Source organism: Zerene cesonia, chromosome 28 (assembly GCF_012273895.1).
Source record: "Zerene cesonia ecotype Mississippi chromosome 28, Zerene_cesonia_1.1, whole genome shotgun sequence".
In the NCBI taxonomy this organism is placed as follows: Eukaryota; Metazoa; Arthropoda; class Insecta; order Lepidoptera; family Pieridae; genus Zerene; species Zerene cesonia.
This window is the reverse complement of record NC_052129.1, coordinates 4,628,102-4,648,395: the sequence shown is the minus strand read 5'-3', so window position 1 is coordinate 4,648,395 and position 20,294 is coordinate 4,628,102. Positions and strand designations below refer to the sequence as shown.

The following is a 20,294-nucleotide window of genomic DNA, read 5'->3' as shown; positions in this document are numbered from 1 at the left end:
ACAAATCAGTGCTTGTGTAAGTACTAAGTTAACATGTTAGCTAAGTTATGTACTTATGGTGTTATCTTACATAGTAATATGTTATATAAATAAAAATGAAGACCATTTGACCATTTTTCAGAAACATGTTTGTATAATTATATTTTTGAGGGCGATTCGCTTGTGATACTGTCATAAAAACTTCATCTATTTTAGTTCAGTAATTGAGGAAAGGAGTTAGTGACATAGAGCCAAAGGGTGTAGGTTTGATGGCATTGCCTGCACAAAATATTTTGTATGTATGTTTAGTAAATATTATATATAAAAATATATTTGAATATAAAAAAAAATAGGTGACCGACGCACAGCCCAAACTACTGCACCGATTGAGTTGAAATTTCGTATGAAGATAGCAAAATTCTCTTTAGAACAGGGTTACGATAAATTCCACCTCCAAGGAGATAAAATAGCGCGGCGAAGATTATACAGTAAAACTGAAGAGTTTGTTTGTTTGAACGTGCTTATCTTGGGAACTAGTGGAACGATTACAAAAAATCTTTCACCTTTGGATATGTTCGTGATCACTGAGTGCTCTAGGTTATTTACGTACCACGGGCGAAGCCGGGGCGGACCGTACTAGTAGAGTAGACAGATAAGATTTTCTTAGTATCTAGTTCTAGATAGTCTATAACTGTCTAGTATATTTATTAATATATGCGAATATACTACGAGGTAAGATCTAAGACGCTTGAGGTCAGTTTCACAACTTGCTGATAAACTCACTGTTAGCCTATCTGACACTTTTTGATATATATTTAAAAAATTCTATTTGTAATTGACAGATAGAAATATGATAATAACTTCAACTAAATTAGGTGACGTTATATTATCAATAATTTTATATACACAACTAGCTAACCCGGCATACGCTGTTCTGTCTTACTTTTTTCATTTAAGGGTATCAAAAATAGATATTGGCCTATTCTCAGACCTACCCGATATGCACACAAAATTTCATGAGAATCGGTCTAGCCATTTCGAAGGAGTACTAACATTGTGACATTGTTTTCTATATATAGAGATTACGTAATAAGAGATATATTATATAATAAATATAGAGATGCCGTGATTAAATTTATTTTACATGTAAGTAACATGTAAAATAAATTTACTCAATAGATAATCGACCTCGTCGAATAAAACTTTTTTTATTCCATTTATAAATGAAAACAAAGGTTTTGTAAACAGGCTCCATGGAAGCAAGGCCAAGTGATTGGTGCTTAACCAATATATGCTGCAAGCGAAATGTAATGTTGTTTCAATTATTTGCATAATTGACGATTCAATCGCGATAATGGCGAATGTATACTAGTTATTTATTTCTGGTGAGGGAGTTGCTATGGTAGAGTTCTATCTATATCTACACTAATATTATACAACTTTGTATGTTTGTAACGTTTTCACGCAAAAACCACTGGACCGATTTTAAGAATTCTTCCACCATTAGAAAGGTGCAACTTCAGACTGACTTAGGTTATCTGTGTAACAAGGGCAAAGCCGGACGAACAGTATAACATAATATAATCATTGCAGATTTGTCGAAGGTTTGTTTGGAACGCAGGAGAGTTCAAAGTCAGGGGTTTCAATTTCGACTGTAACCAATCCTAGTTATAACATTCAGTACAAATGTAACTGTAGTAGCCTGAACTACTGTAAGGTCCAAGATTCTCGAGAAATATCTACGATTCAAGTCAAAGTTCGAAGAGCTGGTCATTATTCAATACCAGCTTTTACTATTGTGGAGGAAGGTGGAATTCCTCCATCGAAAGGGATACTATCTTGAATTTCTCTCGACCAGTCTACGACTGACCGTCATGTAAAGCACCGATTGAATGATGCTAGAAAGACGTATATATACGCTGTAGCGAAAACATTTCACTAGCGCAATTCAGAAATGTGTCGCTACACTAAGATTCACTAGGTTAATCTTAGTTGCTTATCCTAACAATGGAAAATGGAGAAGTCTTCCTCTGCCCTATAGCTAGAATTCCACGGCAAGATTTTAGTAATTATCGGGTTTTCACAGTATCACACATTTATTATTGCGTTAGTCTGTGACGTAAGACATTTGCAAGTGACTGATGATTTCAAAGGCAAGGTGAAGTTAACTATGTGAGTACTATATAATGATGCATTTATAGTACGTTCGGGATGAAGGACAAATAAGATTAATCTCTATTATGTGTCACCGTAAAATGAAACGCACACGTCAACTTCTATTTCACAAGTTTACGATTCTTCAAGCACGATTCACAAGTTAACGAACTTCGATAGATTATAATATCGACAGTTTGTTATCTGGCGAGCTAGATCGTAAGCTAACAGTTTTTAGAATGTCACGGGAACATATACATAAGAGTCATGTGTTAGTTGCCTTACTCTTCAGCAACGGCTGGACTGATTTTAATGAAATTTTATGTATTTGGTAGGTCTGAGAAACGATTGTAAACTTTTTTTACCCTAGGTGATAGAGGTGTCCTTTTATCTTTGTCATTTTATCTTTAATAAATCGACTTAAAAATAAGCACAGTTTATGGTAAAAATGTCTTGGAATATTTGAATGTATGTTTACGTGTTACGAAAATAAAGTAAATGTGATTATTATTCGATGTTTAATTTAATACCATCCACAATTAACATTATTAAGTGTGAAACAAAATATAATAAAACGTTCGGTTTGAAAAATTATACTAATCACTTTAAACTTCTAAACGTTGATACAGCCTACATAAAAAGCCTATAGTCTTCCTCAATAAATGGACTATCTAACACTTAAACAATTTTCAAATTGGACCAGTAGTTCCTGAGATTAGTGCGTTCAAACAAACAAACAAACAAACTCTTCAGCTTTATAATATTAGTATACGAGCATAGATTAAAATTGCCTTGAAATAATATAGACGTACTTTTCTTTAATGGCAATAGAAATCAAATACTTTGATATAAAATTTCCACACTTAACAACGTACAAACAACACGTGCAAACCTCTTTTCTATATCACAATAGTCCAATCAAATAGCCAATTACAGATAAAGTTTCCACAGGTTAAAAATATCGCAGGACGCACCACAGACTAAATAATATCGGAAGCGGATGTGTCCGCAAATTGAATGCACTCATATATCTTGTTATGTCATTTTTATTCTGTCATCTGTTGTTATATAAGTTACTTGTGAAGGTGTGTGCACACTAGGTGTAAAGATTTCGAAGTGTATGACGGTTTTTTGTTATATAAAATAGTTTTTTTTAATAACTTTGATGAATATTCAAACAATACTATATATAACTAATAAACAGACTATAACGTTTTTTGTATAATTACATGGGTATTTTAGTAATTTTATAGAAGTCATTTGAAGAGGAATAGAATTTTGCATAGCAATAATTTTTTACTACAAAGAAGGTCGCCAACCTTCCGGGGTCTTTACACTCCAGATTCTAAAAATTGGGCCAAACGGCAACTATTTCCTACTAGACACAAAAATAATCACATCAATCTGTTTAAACCCAACGTACAAAGAAAAAAAACAGTCCTTCGTTTTTAGGAACGTCAGTTAATAATAAAATATATGTTTTTGGTAATTATATATGTATGTTTATATCATATTCTGATATACAGTTAACCAGTCTTGTTAATTTAAAACCATTAACTGTTTTTATACCAATGAGGAAAACAGTGAAATCGCGAAAACATCACGCAAACATAATATTTTATTACAATTACATCACATAAAACATAAGTACAAACAAACAAACAAAAATTTTCTTCATTCAATATGAAATAAATATCGTAATTGTACTATTTCTTTTATTACATTATTATGTTAAATACTTCAAGGTAAATGTAACTTATTCACATTTTTCAACAAGAATTCACATAAAACTAATGGAAAACAACAACATTAAAACTATTCAAATACTTATCACGATCATTTTATCAATATGTATTAATAGGATTTTTGAACACGCATAATAAGAGTTTAATTATTATAATATCAAATTTATTTTTAAAAATCTTGACTATCACTAATCACTTCAACTGTCCTATTAATAAGAATATATAACATAATGCTAAACAAAATAATAAAATGGAAAGATCTTACTTTAATGTGCCTCAATTTGAAGATATAATATCCAAAAACTCTGAATATCTGAAACAAAGAAAACACATTCAATTATAATTTAATTATTACTGAATCTGTGAATGTTACATTGTATTATTAACTCTACATATGGGCAGTTGTAGTTTCCCATCAGGCGAACCACCAGCTTGGTCGTCTGCTATGACAGAAAAAAAACTACTTGACAAGACAAGTCATTCAAATTTATATCTGCTAAGTTATTAAAAAATACAATAACAATACTAATATTTTATACGCGGAAGTAAGGTTTCGTCGAAATTTAGTACAAGTGAAGTTTGAGACCCCAGAAAGGACATATCCAGTCTCATATCCTTTTCGTTACCCTTCCCAGTTCTTTCCTTTATTCCTCTCGTGAATTCTTTCTTAATCTTTCCAATTTAAAGTCAATCCGTTGTAGAGGCATAAAGTCTGCAATTGACCGAAAAAATCGAATGTTTATGGGTGGTGGTAGCAATTACCATCAGGCGACCCACCAGCTCCATTGCCGACGATGACATAAAGAAACATACACAGAAATCCCATGGTAATAGGTACAATGCGCGTAAACCTCCATGCTGTATTGTTTCCTTCATAAGAAAGCGTTGCTAAAACTAGTTTATTAAAAAAAATGAATACTCCTAAAGCGAGTAACATATAAAAAGGGCAATACTCGACTCACCTCACCCCAAGGCGCCGGCAGCTAGCGAGGCCAGCACGGCGAGCGCGGCGGTGAGCCCGCCGGCCGCGCCCGCGCCGCCCACGCCGGCGGGCAGCACGCCGCTCGCGCCGAACGCGTCCGCTGCGCACAACGTGTCTGCAACCGCGCGCCCGTCAGTGGGGGTCGCGCGACTGGGTTGCTCTACTTTGTGTGGCTTTTTGCCTTAATTCTGTACTAGTATTGAGCTACTTTGAAAAACTAGCTTGGCCTTGTTATTACTGCTGTAATAATATTGAACTGCTTTGCCAACCTACGTTCTAGTATTGAGCTACTTTTTCGTAGACTAGGCCATAGTATGCTAACCTATACTAGTCTTTTTGCCTTTGTTACCCTAACCTGTCCTAACCCCTTACCCTAATATATCTATGCTAACCTACTTTTACATTATTGCTATTACCAGCTATTGTAGCTACCATGCTACTACTGGCTTACGCTTATGGGCGTGTTTTTTACCCTATTTTAATTAACACTTCTTAGCCTTGTGATTTGACATGATTTTGACGACCTGTATGTACTGGCTGAGTCCTTTATACCCTATATATACTACATCTACTTATTTTGAACTTTTATCAAGATCTACAAAATGACCAAGCATTTGAGACGATCTTAAAAGTAAATCAGTAAAAATTTTCCATCTGTAATTCTCACCAAACGGAGACATTATCGAATCAACTGAATACCATCAAAAGCAAACTAACCACAGATAAAATATACCATCAGGCAATAATTATCGTGCAACAATTCAAATGAAGAATAATAAGCTACAGAACCCATTAGTCGCGCTAGACCCACTGATTATCATGCAAAGATATATATAATAAACATACATCAAGAAACAAGTGCAATTTATTTCACAATATGTTCAACATAAAAAATAAATAATAAAAAAGTGATTTCAAAAAAATCCATAACGACAAGGTAATTAATATAATTTGTCTTCAGTAGTTATAAATTGCACTTATTTTGAAGAATAAAATACAAATAGAAAGAAGAAATTAACCAAAAGTAAACCTCTAAAAAAATAAATCAGTACTTAATAAAGAAAAAAGAATAAATAAATGGATAACAAATGTTTACATCAACCAATACATAATTGTCTAAGTATTTATAATATTGTTTCAGTAAAGATGCAGTAGGATTAAAAGTAACGTAAGTTGACACAATTTAGTTTTATATATGTAAAAAAATAACCTTATATAACGACAATCCGCGCCAATAAAGAATCAAATCAAACAATTAGACAACCTGTGTGTGAACAAGCTACATTAAATTTATGTGCTATATGAGATGAAATGAACGCTTTTCACAAAAAAAAACAGACAAAATAAAGGGCTGGCGAAACGATTTTTTTAACTAGAAGTACCATCAGCTCTATCTATCAGTCTATTTATTTGGTATATAATAATAATCCTACCTAGACATAATCTACATTGGTTTGTGTTAAAAGATAAAATTCTTATCATGTTGTGAGAGACAAAGTTTTGATATTTTTTTATATCTCCCTCTCTCTTTTCCTATCATAAATTCATGTAACAAATACGAATTTTCGACTTTATTGGCACGAATTGTATAGCAAAATAAATATACAAATACACGATTTTCACGAGTGATCTACGAAATAAGGTGCGATATTTTACTGGTAAATGACATACCCAATTGACTGACTTCCATGGAGAATGAAGTTGGATGTGAAAATAAAAACATGATATCTTAGAACAAGCTTGTGCTAATCATAAAAAATACCCTAAATGGATTGACAAACAAAAATGTGATTCAGCACAGCGTTTCTAAATATTGACCGAAGTATCTAGTCTATCTTTAAATGATCTTTATAAATTTCCTTAATAACTCAGATATGAGAACTATGCTATAATAAAACTTCTTCCAATATGAATGTTTACGATGAATAAAATGTTTTTCAAACGTAAATAATATTATAAAGCAGAAAAGATTGTAATTTGTGACTTATGGCGTTGTATGCGTTAATCTCAATATATTGAACCTATTATTAAAATAATTTAAGCCATAGAAAAACCTAGCTGAGTGTCAAAGATTAAATAAAATAAATATATAGAAACACCAACACCATATCATAATATCATCAACCAGAGTTTATTTCTAAAATGGCGTACACTTTGACCTCAAAATATGTCACAAAGAGCAAAGAACAAGATCTGGATAAAACTTCCTTATTTTATAATCGGTAATAATAGAAATTAAACTTTCAATAAAACCCTAAAATTCCTCAAACATATATCTAAAAGAAATGTTAGTTACATCACTTATAAGTTGAGAACGGATGAATTGTGTTTTTTTTTATCAGTCTTCACTTGGATTATGATGATAACTAAAAAAACTTCAGGAGCGGAGCCCGGGCGAGTATAATATCTATTTATACATAATTTGAAAGTTACTATAAATAATCAAACTATACGCCATAACAACACACCTTATACAAATAAATATTATATAATTATCATAATATTTACCTCCATATCTGTTAAGCAGCGCCATAACAACCCCATTGGTCCAGCCGAAGCCAGTCTGTAGCACATATTCGCCCCCACCCCCGTAGCCGCCGAAAATCGTGGCGTCGTACTGAAAGATAAACATTCATAAGTATTCGGAGGCCCATATCCTTTTTCAGACCTTTCCAAGTCCTTTCTTTTAGTGGTTAGGACCTCGTACTTAAAGCGAAAAGTCGGGTGTGCAAGACTGGACGTGCGTGCAAGAAAAAAATTGATTATTCACATCACCACTGCTCATAACGGTGGAAGAAAATATCGTGTGGAAACCGGCATGTTAAAGAATCAAAAGTTCGTCGACATGTCATATCTGCCAACCCGCACTTGGCCAGCGTGGTGGATGATAACCTGAACGCTCATAAAAAACCTCCACTAAAACCTCACCTTTTCCAGCATAGCGGTCTTCTCCTTCCACACCTCGAAGTTGGACCTGACCCACTTGGTGGCAATCTCGTTGGCCAGTCTCTTGGCTTCCGGTAGACCGGTGCTGTCTAGCCCCACCACGAAGATGTACTGGAGTGGAGGCCAGGCGTTGGGGTAGTCCCACTGTTCACCAGAGTGCTCGAAGGTCGTGGGGATGCCACCTTCGAAGATGTCCACCTGATGGATTAATAAATTATTTATAATATTATTTGTTTTTGTTTGCCTTTATTACTCTCAATTGATATTAAAAAGCAAACGGGCAGGTCACCGTGACGTCTTAAAGCATTACTAATGCATGCAGCAAGGGAAAAAGACAAAGCTATTTAGATATAATCTATAGTTGACCTACATGTAGCGCGTCACATTTATTTATTTATTACTATTTATATATATTTATTTATTTATTATTTATCCTGGTAGACCACCTGCATAACGATTTAAAATGGAAAACTAATATTTATTATGGAAATACTAATATTATACAAAACATTATGAAGGAAATTTAATAGAGATAAGCACACAATTAATTTCTAACAAGACAGAGTTTACAATATTATCAAAATATCACAAAAACTAACCTTAACTTTATCCAAATAATTGATAACCCGATTCACATAGTATTCTTTCCTTGCTTTATCGTAGCAGCCGGTCCACAGAGGGGCTATGTTTGACGGGTAGAAGTAATCTCTACGCCTTCCAGATTCTAGACTGAAATCTAGCCATGCACCAACATCTTCGTGCCATAAGACCTGGAAATATATAGATACATCTATAATCTGTGTCTACTATACTTATATATTGTCTACTATACTGTGCGTGTGTTTGTGTGCTTTTCGAACCGGTGGTAAATATTAATAATGTATTTTGACGAAGAAAAAACACATGTACAGACATAAAATCATCAAGTACAATTCTTAAATGATCCGCTGACTACCGAATCAGTTGAGAACTGTGTATCGGTTGTCGGTGGCCTCTCCTTTTAAACAATATTACATTAAATTTTATGTCTAATTAAAAGAAAAGGGAAATAGATTTGTTTGATTGAGTATAGGTGTTGTCGCTCAACCACAGGATAGTTCTTTGGCATTATTGCTATGTACATATTACATAATTATGTAGAATTAAGATGTAAAATTTATATTTTAAAAGAGCAACTACAGAGTTTCCTGCTGACTCTTCTCTACAGAAACTGCTTTCCGAACCGGTGGTAAATGTTATAACTGTGTTATGACAATTCGAAAGTGCTTCTATAAGAAGTCTAATTGAATAAATAAATGTTTGAGTTTGAGTTCGTGAAATGGCGAGACCGCGCGCGTTTGTGTGTGCGTATGTGGGTGTATGCGTGTGTGAATGTGAGAATTCAAAAGCGTTTCTGAAGTCTAGTTGAATGAATAAATGCTTAAATTGGAGTCTACCTTTTCAATCGCGTCCAATAGTTCAGCGTGCACATTCCTATATGGGTGTATGCGTGTTGAATGTGAGAATTCAAAAGCGATTCTGAAGAAGTCTAGTTGGATGAATAAATGCTTAAATTGGAGTCTACCTTTTCAATCGCGTCCAATAGTTCAGCGTGCACATTCCTATAGTACCCGGCTTTGTCTGTATTTCCCAACATGGCGTGGAACTCCGACATTAGTTGAGCGTTCCAGCACATTATTGCGTTCAGGTCTACTGGAACTATGGACCTGGTCTTCAGGTTTGTTAGGTTACCTGGAAGCATGATAGATTAGTAATCACTGACGGTTAGTGGAAGTGAAGAGTGAGATGTGAGCAGAAGAAATGAGAATCATTGATTTCCCATAATTTTAGATTGGGATTAAAAACCAGAACACTTGGACATCTTTTTTTTTTCTTCTATAAATCTATATATATAAAAGAATGTTACACTATTTATAACTCAAGAACGGCTAAACCGATTATGTTGAAATTTGGTACAGAGATAGTTTTACACCCGAGAAAGGACATAGGATAGTTTTCATCCCGGAAATCTAACGGGAACGGGAACTTTGTCGGTAACCCCCCGAGTTTATCCTACCCGTGACTACGCGAGCAAAGCCGCGGGCGGAATGCTAGTTACTAATATAATTTATTTAGTTTTAGTTGTGTTCATAAGTTTTTATCTGATTGTAATAATGGGTATATTGTTATAAATGAACGATTTGTAAATAGCTCAAAATTGTATATATAGCTGGTAAGCACCATATACAAATAAATCATTTATTATTTTTATATAATTTCCTTTTCTCTGTAACGGTTAAACATTAAACAATATCCTACATATTTTCATACTACATAATTTTCTACAATTGACAATATTTTCAAAATCGATCCATTTCTGATCTTCATTGTCAACCGACTTTTTAAAATGAGAATTTAATGAAAAAGTTTTGTAATATTACCCTTATTCGTTCCATTGAGAATGAACCATCGGGAAGAAAAGTCCCACCCCGACTCAGCGGCGGCCTTCAGCTCTGCGTATAATTCCTCTTTCTTATCATCTGTATCGAAATGCCTGTAAAATCATCATTGATTTATGATTCTGCTATGCAGTATGTCGTATTGGCATACTATTTTCCGTTCACAATTGTCCGGAGCAAAACTCTGCCTACGCGTGTATAAGGCGGAGTTTTTTAATGAGCGACGCAATAGACTTTGAACTTTACGACTACAGAATAAGGTGCTAATTTCAATAAATCTTTTATACAATGGTGTTTAGACTTTTTCGGATCTTTTAATAGGTGGTACGTACCTTCATAATGAGTTTGCACCATTGGTTCTCACATAGAAAATATATATATTACTTCTATTTATATTAAAAAACATTCATTTGTTTTGAGGAGATTTCACAATAAGTAGAAAAATATGTATATTAAAAAAAAATTACTTAGCACAATCGATATCCTCTTTATAACTTTCTGGGCGTGGTCCTTGTGACTGATCAGTATACCTCCATAGCTTGACACTGAAAATAAATTAATAAATCAAAAAATTAATAAATAATACAAAATTTGTATTCGTTTTAGGTAATGACTTAATTTAGTAGCGTTATTAAAAGACCATGTTTGATGTAAACATTTCATAAAACCAATTTGGAATATAATACATTTTCCAATACGATATTTTAATAATCTATTTTATCACACCATTATTAAAATAGACAAAGGAAATGAAAACAGGCAAAAGGCATCTTTATCCAATACTTCTACTAATCTTTCCAGGCTACCTGACATAAAGCATAATTATACTAAAGGCATAAAAATATATAATTTAATTTGATGTTTTCACAGTACCTAAGCAATCATACATTTATAATTTAAGTAATAATTATAAAATAACAGTAAACCTTGAAAGCAATATAATTCCTGAGTGAAATAGACTTTATTTTCCTATACCTCGAGATAATCGGTGCAAAGACGGTGCGAGAAGCTAGTGTTTAAAATATCAGGGCTTCGTTTTTTTTGACGTGACAACGTCTTAAATTAGGTTGCGGCTCGGAGTCACTCATGAAAAAGTGTAACGCCCGGTAACGTTACGATGAGTCACCGAACTATGATGGGTCCGCCGCGCGCGCAGCACTAGAGAATTAGGCGCATTGAATCGGCGCGTGCTTGTGTCTCTGTCTCTGTCTTTCTCGAGCGTTCTTGGCGTTGGAAAAAAAGACGTTGTCACGTAAAATCTTCGCTCGTAAAACCGACTTTACAGGCAACCATTTTTTATAAATTTTTTTTTCAAATTTATTCTTGTACAATAGGTTTTCGCCCGCGCCTTTGCCCGTAATAACAAGTAGTCTATGAAATCTCCTGAGTATTTCTAGACGGAGTATCATAAAACCGTTACGTTGCGATATGAAAGAGAGACAAATAAACAGACACTGTACTATTAAAAAAAAAATAAAAGTGTCCAGTTAAAAATTAAACTATATAAATAATTTCAGGTTTCACTTACGTTTGTCCTTCATGTTTGAATTCCACAGTGTGATTTGTGACCCAATAATCGAACTCCCTATCCAGGGTGTGAATGTGCATCCTCAGGTATTCAAGGTCAGAAGAATCGTCAAATATTAACTTCACCATCGGTATGAGGAGGGGGGGTTGTGATCTGAAAATTGAAGTAAAACATTTTTATTTTAAATAATATAATTGTATTTATTATTGCAGTTAAAAAATCATAGTTCACAATAAAACAATATTTTTTAACAGAAGGCCCGTATCCTTTCCGCCACCATTTCCAGTCTGTTTCTTTATTCCCATCGACATCGTCTTCTTCGTATCCCTTTTAGTCTATAGGCAGTCGAAACATATGCAAAAACGTTAGGGCAGTGGTGGTCGCTTACCATAAGGCGACCCATTAGCTCGGTATCCCGTTAGGATATAAAAAAGTATTATATATAAACTAGCTTTTAGCTTTTTCAGATCGCATAGTTACCGTTCCAGTTTCCCGCTTTTCCAGGATAAATACTATGTCCTTTTTCATATCTTAAATTTCGTAACAAACTTCATTCAAATCGGTTCAGTGGTTTAGTGAAGAGACAGAGAATGTTAGACAGACATACTTTCGCATTTATGATATTAGTAGAGTTACAATAACCTACCTCATCTTATAATAAATTCTTCCACCATTCGGTATGAAACCGATCCGATCGACAACATCCAAGAAATTGGATACCATGCCCTTAGCTGTGGATCGCATCTCAGAGAGAAGTAGACCTTTGATGATCCAATAGGAATCCCAGTAGTAGAACTCTCTGAAACGACCGCCTGGAAAACACAAGTTGTTCAGTTAATAACCAATGCTAGTTACAAATAAATGAATAAAATGTAATAAGATTAATTCCGAATTTGGTACATTTATGAAAATTTGATGTACAAAAGATTAGAATAAAATTAGTTCTATCCGATTTTATAACTTGCCGGTAATACCTATCACTTTTTATATAAAATTTCATACATTATTTGTCATTTTAATTGACACAAAACATTTTATACAACATAATTCAAATATTACCTGAAAATAAATTAAACAGAAACTGGCATAATTCCTTGCCTTTCTAACAAAATGGAGGGATTACCATAATTTTACACATACAAAAGAAAAAACTATTTCGGAATCCCATACTCTGATTGAGTTACATAGATAATGAAACACGTGTGTTTGTGTGCATTTTTGCCAGACTTCTCCAACAGTTTCACATGCATTCTCTTTCACATGGTGAGCAACTAACCAACCCTAGGTAGCAACTCACCAGGTACAATAAAAGGATTGTCCACGTAGATGATGGAGTACAAATCCTGGTTCTGCTTGACGTCTTCCTTCATCTTCCTGCCCAGTTCCAACCACAATTTGTTCAGATCTGACGCCCATTGGTGGAGCAATGGGTCTTTTATCCTATCTAAAAACGCTGGAAAGTATAAAAATGTATATTACAAATAATGTTCTAAAGTTAAATTTGGTATTTGATTTGAATTTGACATATAAAAAACATGATTGGAATCAGTACTATTTTAAGTCAATACGGTAACCTGCAGGTCTAGAAAGGGTGAGGAAAAGGAAACGAGCTTCCGGCAAAACTTCTACATTTGCAATTATTGCAGTTTTAGTTTTATCAAGAATCGGCATGAGACTTACCAGGGTTATCCTTCCAGTCCGTGGGTCTCCAGTCTTCGAACTCCGAGCCCTCCGGGTCGAAATTCTGATTGACAAACTCTAAAATATCAGCCTTGGTCGGTCGGGAACCTGTCCTGGAAGAATATCGTTGTGTATAGTAATTATGTATTTCACCATAACTACATTTATTTCCATCGTCTTTATTATATTAACACCATTCCCACACCATGCCCATAACATTAACGTGGTGTGAAGATTTTTATTATATCAGACTGTACATACTGAAGCAATTTGAATAATTGTTGCTAACGTGAAGGTGTATCTTGGATAAGATGCAATAACAAAGCAAACATTATGAAAAATATACAAATCATAGAAAATACGTTAAGTAACGGAAAATAGTGCACGCGATGGAAGTCGCGGTCGGTAACTAGTCAATGAATATACTAAGAAAGTGCTTTAATTAGTCTTTAATGGATAATAGCTTCTAAATACGGGTGCATGTGCGTGCAATGACGGAACATTATAACCGACATCCACAAAAGGGGAGTGGTTAACTTGCGGCATAATACAACGGATTTCAACTACCATTTATAATAACGCAACCCCATTTAGTTTATAAAATTGAATAAATTTAATAAAATGGAACCAGTAAACTGTAAAAATAAGCATCTGTGAAAAAAAGAAACCCAAGCTTGATGGTAACTTCGACAGGGTGAACCGATATTGATAAGTTTTTGTTTATTTGACAGCTGGTGCCTCTCGTGTCGCATTTCAATTTGGTCTAGTACTAACTTTGTTTAAATAGTTATTATTATAAATTAACTATTTAAGTATTGGTCTACCTCACAATGATATAATACCTTACAATATTGATCTAGGATATAGCAATTGTCCCAATTACCTGTTCATCATTTGATGGAAGTGTTCCATTGTGATGTTCGGAGACAGTTTCATTTTCATATCTACAAAGGTTTTGGAGTCGTTGTACAGACCGGCCATTTGCACCGTGTCCAACAAGGGCCCATGACAATATATCATACTGGAAAGAAAAAAGCTTTAATTAATTTTAACTAGCTGCAACCCGCTGCGTCACTCGGACAAAAATCTATCTCTGTACCAAATTTCATTTCATTACAATAAGCTCCTTTCGTATAAAAGAATAACAAACATCCATACATCCATCCATTCACACAAACTTTCGCGTTTATGATGTTAGGATTTTTAGTTTTCAAACGTCAAGAAGGTTCCCATTGGACTGATTTCTTGGGCTATGTTACTCCATACCTCCCTGGGTTTTCACCCATTGACGTGATTCTGTTTGTGTTTGATAGGTTGTTATTTCGAATTCGGGTTGGTACTTCCCCCTGGGACGTCAGTGACCTTTTTGTTGAAAATAATTATTTAGGATTAAAATTCTTTTAAGTTATGACTAAATAATTGAAAAGATTAAAAGAAAAGGAAAAATTCAATCATGTGACAGGATCCGAACACGCAAGTTTGTCGATCCGTGGCTACACCTCTCGGTCACCCATGATCCACCACCACAATCCAATTACTTGTTCTCTTTCTATAGCTTATGTGTTATTCTGGTATATAAAATCATTGCCACGTATCATCATAATCCGCTCAGTGGATTTCGCGTGAAAGACTAACAAACACACATCCATTTTCACAAACTTTCATATTTAGCTATAATGTTAATATGTTATACAGTACAAATGATTAGATTACATAATTTATTAATTTCAAATATTGTTTAACACTCTAGTGACATACTGTCAGATCCGTTGAGCCGGTATAAACCGGTTTTTATAAACTAGTAGGTAATGTTTTATTTAAACATTTATCAAACGTGATGATATGATAATATAATCACAATAAAACTATATTTTTAGAACATATATATCGTAATTTGCATTTTATTTCGCCTTTTACTAAATAAACTGGTCATTTACTAAACATTTTCTATGCCTTTGTGTTTAGGACGAAGAGAAATTCTTATGTCTAAACTTTCTTGCAAAAACAATTAAGAAGTTATTGAGTTCGGGCATCTTAAAAGGTGTATTATATATAGATATCTAAGTGTGAACTTTTGTTCAGCGAATTAACTTGCAAAACCGGTGGTAACACAGTAAATATTGAAGAAATACATCTAAGTAAACACTATCGCAATAAATGTCTATTGTCAAGTTAATTATACGAAATAAAATGTTGAAAATCCACTTGTCTACATTCAGTGTTTTGCATCGAACACCTCCGAAACGGCTGAACTGATAGGTATGTATTTTTTGTATAATCAGGAACTTCATGGATCGAAAACTGTTCTTTCTTTCTCATATAGAAACTTAAGGAACGACATAAAGTAGTCCTGATGGAAAGAGTTTTGCTACTATATGTAGCTGCGCCCCGCGGTTTCACCCGCGTAAGTCCGTATTCCGTAGGAATATCGGGATAAAAAGTTGCCTGCATGTTATACCGGTTGACAGCTGTCTACGTACCAAATTTAATTGCAATCGGTTCAGTAGTTTTTGCGTGAAAGAGTAACAAACAAACACACATCCTTACAAACTTTCGCATTTATAATATTAGTAGGATAGGATAATTTGATAAAGGGGTTGTGAATTTATCAGTTTACGACATTGTTGTTGTAATCTCGGGATCTACAGAATCGAATTTAATAATTCTAATACTAATGGAAAGCTTCGTTATCTTTAAATAAACTTTATTCAGGTTTGATACCCGGCTTAACCCAGGCGGTTCTTCAAAGATTGATAAACTAATAAATAAATTAACATATCATTCAGAAACATAAAAACTTATTCTTAATTCATATTATTTAGCATGGCACTAGGCGGCGCAATTTTTTTAACGAAGGTCACTTACACGCTTCGCTTCCTTCATTACTGGACTGGTTATGTATTAAGAAATATCATGCCGACGATAATTTTATAAACCTACAAATAATATAGAAAATATTTGATTTTCTTATATCTGAATGTAGTTGTGAGTCTGCATCAGTAGATCATTGAGGAAAGAGTTAATGTGACGTACAGATTGCAGGTGACCTTTTAAATAAAATTTTCCATATTTGCTGTTTTATACGCGCGAAATTAATAACTTTTAGAGATACTACACGTACTAAAAACCTGTTTCACAGAACTTAGAACCAGGAGACGGACATTGAAAAGTTTTTATCCGGGAAATCCCACGGGAACGGGAACACGCGAGGAGAACGGGTCTATCTTTCCTGCGACTACGCGAGCAAATCCGCAGGCGGAAAGCTAGTACAGTCATAAAAATAAATATTTGTATATGTAGATACTTTTTAGAGCAAAAAAGATTAATATATTTCACGATGTTTTTGATTTTATGCGCGTATTAGATATACTTTTAGATATTAAAAATAGAGTGGTGAGGGAAACACTCGTTTATATGCGTTAAGTCATTAATTACTAATAGAAAAAAATTATCTTAAATTATAAGCAAATCGGTGAATTCACAAAAACTTTCTCAAGCATAGTTAATGATCCATTAAATTTAAATGACCCGTTTAATTAAAAAGCTGTGCGTTAAACTTTGAACCTAAATATTATTACTTATATTGAGATAACAGCAATTAACATTTAACACATCACGGTCAATAAATAAAAATGTCAAAGGGCATATAAATATTCCGATACGAGATTCTTTCACATACATGTGATTTATTAATTTTATTCAGTTCTTCTGTGGTCTGTATTATAGTTTTAATAAAGTGGTATTTTAGTATCTTTGTCAGTATTCGCATCGGAGGTCTATGTCAGCAGTGGGAACGTACGGGCTGATGATGATGATGATGATGATGATGATGATGATGATTCGCATTTACTTTTGTATGAATACCCTTTAATAAATAAGAAAAAATATACTTATCAGCCTAAATTCAATTCTGTTTTATTTTAGGAAACATGAATTACTTTTTAGAGAAGTATAGTAAAATAAATTAAATTTGAAAATTGTTCAGTATGTATCTAATTATATAACAAAACGATATTTATGATATAATAAATTGATATCAACTATTACCACGCGGAAAAAGAAGCCTTACTAATTCTCTAGCCTATTGCCAAACACAAAAATCGTATCATTAAATGACTCCGTTGCGATTTGAAATACAGACAAACAAACATTCATAATAGTAGTAAGGATAGTAACGATTTACTTAATTAACACAGCGGATAATTCATTGAAAAATTAAAATAAATATGGTGGAAATTTGTCTAAAATAATAAGTATCTTGCAATGAATTTAGGTTCATGGTGACGAAGTCACGAGAAACGGCTAGTTATAAATTAAACATCACACTAATCCTACTTCCTACTAATATTATAAGTGCGAAAGTTTGTAATGATGTGTGTGTGTTTGTTACTCTTTCACGCAAAAATTACTAAACCGATTGCAATGACATTTGGAACGTAGATAGGTGAACAACTGGAATAACATATAGGCAAATGAAATTTCGTACAGAGACAGAGTATGCTGATTCGGGTGATAAGATTTTTTTCTACTTTTCATCCCGATTAAATGCTCCTTTGGGATAAAACAGGAATCTTGGCACCCAAGCGAAGCCGGGACGAGCGTCCAGTAAGTAATAAATATTAATTGTTATAAAACAAACTACAAGCTCATTACAACTAGTCACATTCCTGACCTAAGGTTAGATAAAACAAACAAACAAACTGGACTTTTCCAGAGATGCAACAATTGCTATCACTTTTTTTGTCAATAAATAGTTGTATTCTAGTACAGAAGTACGAAAATGAATAACAGACAACATAGTAGCTTAATTAATATGCACTTTTACAATAGCTGGTTTTTGCAAGGCCGCCATCGCTTCCGTTTTTCTAGTTGCATATACTATCAGAGATAACATAAAACTAGGCGTTTATTTTACTTAGTAATTGATAACCTCTATCTTTAACTAGCTGTGCCCTCGGTTTCGTAACTGATGTAGTTAATGAGAAGTATTTCTGAATGAACCATTGAACAAATATTTTTTTCAATTCGAGACAGGCGTTCCTTAGATTAGTACATTCAAACTTACAAAAAAAGTGCTACAATACATAATACATATAAATCTTGCTCTTAAATTATTCTTCCATTAAAATAACCTCATCAAAATCTGTTGCGTAATTTTAGAGATCTAAGCATACATACAGACGGCAGATGGCGATTTCGTTTAATACTATGTAGTGAAGTATAGATTTATTACAGATAATATATTCATTTAATTAGTCGATTCTAATATTAATTTTCAAAACTTGATATACTTATAACCTTTTATATGTTCACAACTAGTTTGGCAAGTGTCATTTGTCGTTCGCTAGCGATGCGCCCCGACTTCACTTATATAGATATAGTGCGTATTATGTAGGTGAAGAAATTTTTTGAATCTAATCCAGTACTTCCTTAGATAAGCGCCTCAAACAAACAAACTTCCGTTTTACCCATTGAAAAAAGCAACTATTCCTATAGTTCACGTGTTATCCTGGTAGATAAGCTACATAACAGCCAAGTATCATCAAAATCTGTTCAGTGGTTTTCACGTGAAAGAGTTACAAACATACATTGATACATTCTTATAAACGTAAAACTCTTATAACGAAGGACGGAACGGAAGTATAATAATTTAAGATACGATAACATAGCTTGAATCAAATTAGCGAAAACGTGCTCGTAATTTGCAAAAAAACAAACACTCAAGGTAACATTATATCAAACTAGCTGCGCCCCGCGGTTTCACCCGCGTAAGTCCGTATCTCGTAGGAATATCGGGATAAAAAGTTGCCTATGTGTTGTTCCAGTTGTCCAACTGTCTACGTACCAAATTTCAATGCAATCGGTTCAGTAGTTTTTGTGTGAAAGAGCAACAAACACACACACATCCTTACAAACTTTCGCATTTATAATATTAGTAGGAAGTAGGATATTAAAGTAGGATAGGATTAGTAGGAAAGGATAATCACGTGTCACGATTAGAAATACTATAGACAGTCTTAGACGATGGTGTAGAATGGTAAAGCTTCGAAAGAACATTAATTGGAAAAATTTGATTAATTAACAATTCAAAATAGATAATGGTTGATAAGGATCGGTTAATATTTGATTTAATTGCTAATATTTAAATTAATCTAAACTATTATAAAAAAGCAGTGGTGGCTCAGTGATGAGAACCTCGGACTTCAAAATCGATAAGTCAGGGTTCGAGACCGGGCGAGCGTGCCCGAATCAATTGATTTTTCAATTTATCTGCATATGTGGATAACATCACCACTGCTAAAAACGGTGAAGGAAAACATCGTGAGGAAACCGGCATGTCCGAGAATCAAAAGTTCGACGAGTTCCAGTAAGCGTTGCTTAAACAAATACTCTATAGAACCTATAAAATAAAAGGTTTCTGGACAAATGGTTGGCCGCTATCTGAGACAACAGCAGTTCGAATCCTATATTTCAATTCTCAAATATTTATACTTTGAAAATCTATACTTATCCATACTAATTTTATAAAGCTGAAGAGTTTGTTTTAGACCGGGAGATGGTGACACAAATTACTAGGTCATTTGTACCAGTATGGCGGTTCTTCAGTGGTCTAATTACGTAAAGGCAAAAAGGAAAATGATGGTCATAGCGCTCGCACCGGCGGCCCAATCGCGTGGGCGTTAATCGAACGCGTCGGATAAATAACGAGTGTCGAACGATTTGTTCCACAAAAATGCTTGTATTTTCAGATAGTCTAATATATATATATTCGTTAAACCTCAAACTTACAGGAAAAATTAGTGCCATACTGGTACAAATCGTTCGAATTACGAAAAAATCTT

The 20,294-nt window shown here is 33.8% G+C and overlaps 1 protein-coding gene across 9 annotated transcripts in view; it reads right to left on the bottom strand.

Annotated features, from left to right (window-relative positions):
• Positions 1 to 20,294, bottom strand: part of LOC119837547 (trehalase) — a 67,290-nt gene that overhangs the window by 9,070 nt on the left and 37,926 nt on the right. For 3 of the 9 annotated variants that reach the window (XM_038363148.1, XM_038363147.1, XM_038363149.1), the window contains exons 5-14: positions 13,070 to 13,225; positions 12,419 to 12,584; positions 11,773 to 11,925; positions 10,712 to 10,789; positions 10,227 to 10,339; positions 9,371 to 9,537; positions 8,406 to 8,576; positions 7,789 to 8,004; positions 7,369 to 7,477; positions 4,846 to 5,023 (exon numbers count right to left, since the gene is read on the bottom strand). In XM_038363148.1, coding sequence (XP_038219076.1) covers positions 4,846 to 5,023; positions 7,369 to 7,477; positions 7,789 to 8,004; positions 8,406 to 8,576; positions 9,371 to 9,537; positions 10,227 to 10,339; positions 10,712 to 10,789; positions 11,773 to 11,925; positions 12,419 to 12,584; positions 13,070 to 13,225 — 1,507 coding nt within the window. Of the gene's footprint in view, positions 1 to 3,845; positions 4,192 to 4,840; positions 5,024 to 7,368; positions 7,478 to 7,788; positions 8,005 to 8,405; positions 8,577 to 9,370; positions 9,538 to 10,226; positions 10,340 to 10,711; positions 10,790 to 11,772; positions 11,926 to 12,418; positions 12,585 to 13,069; positions 13,226 to 13,452; positions 13,566 to 14,335; positions 14,479 to 20,294 lie in introns of those variants that run through there. The other 6 variants (XM_038363155.1, XM_038363153.1, XM_038363152.1 and 3 more) reach the window with 6 other exon arrangements.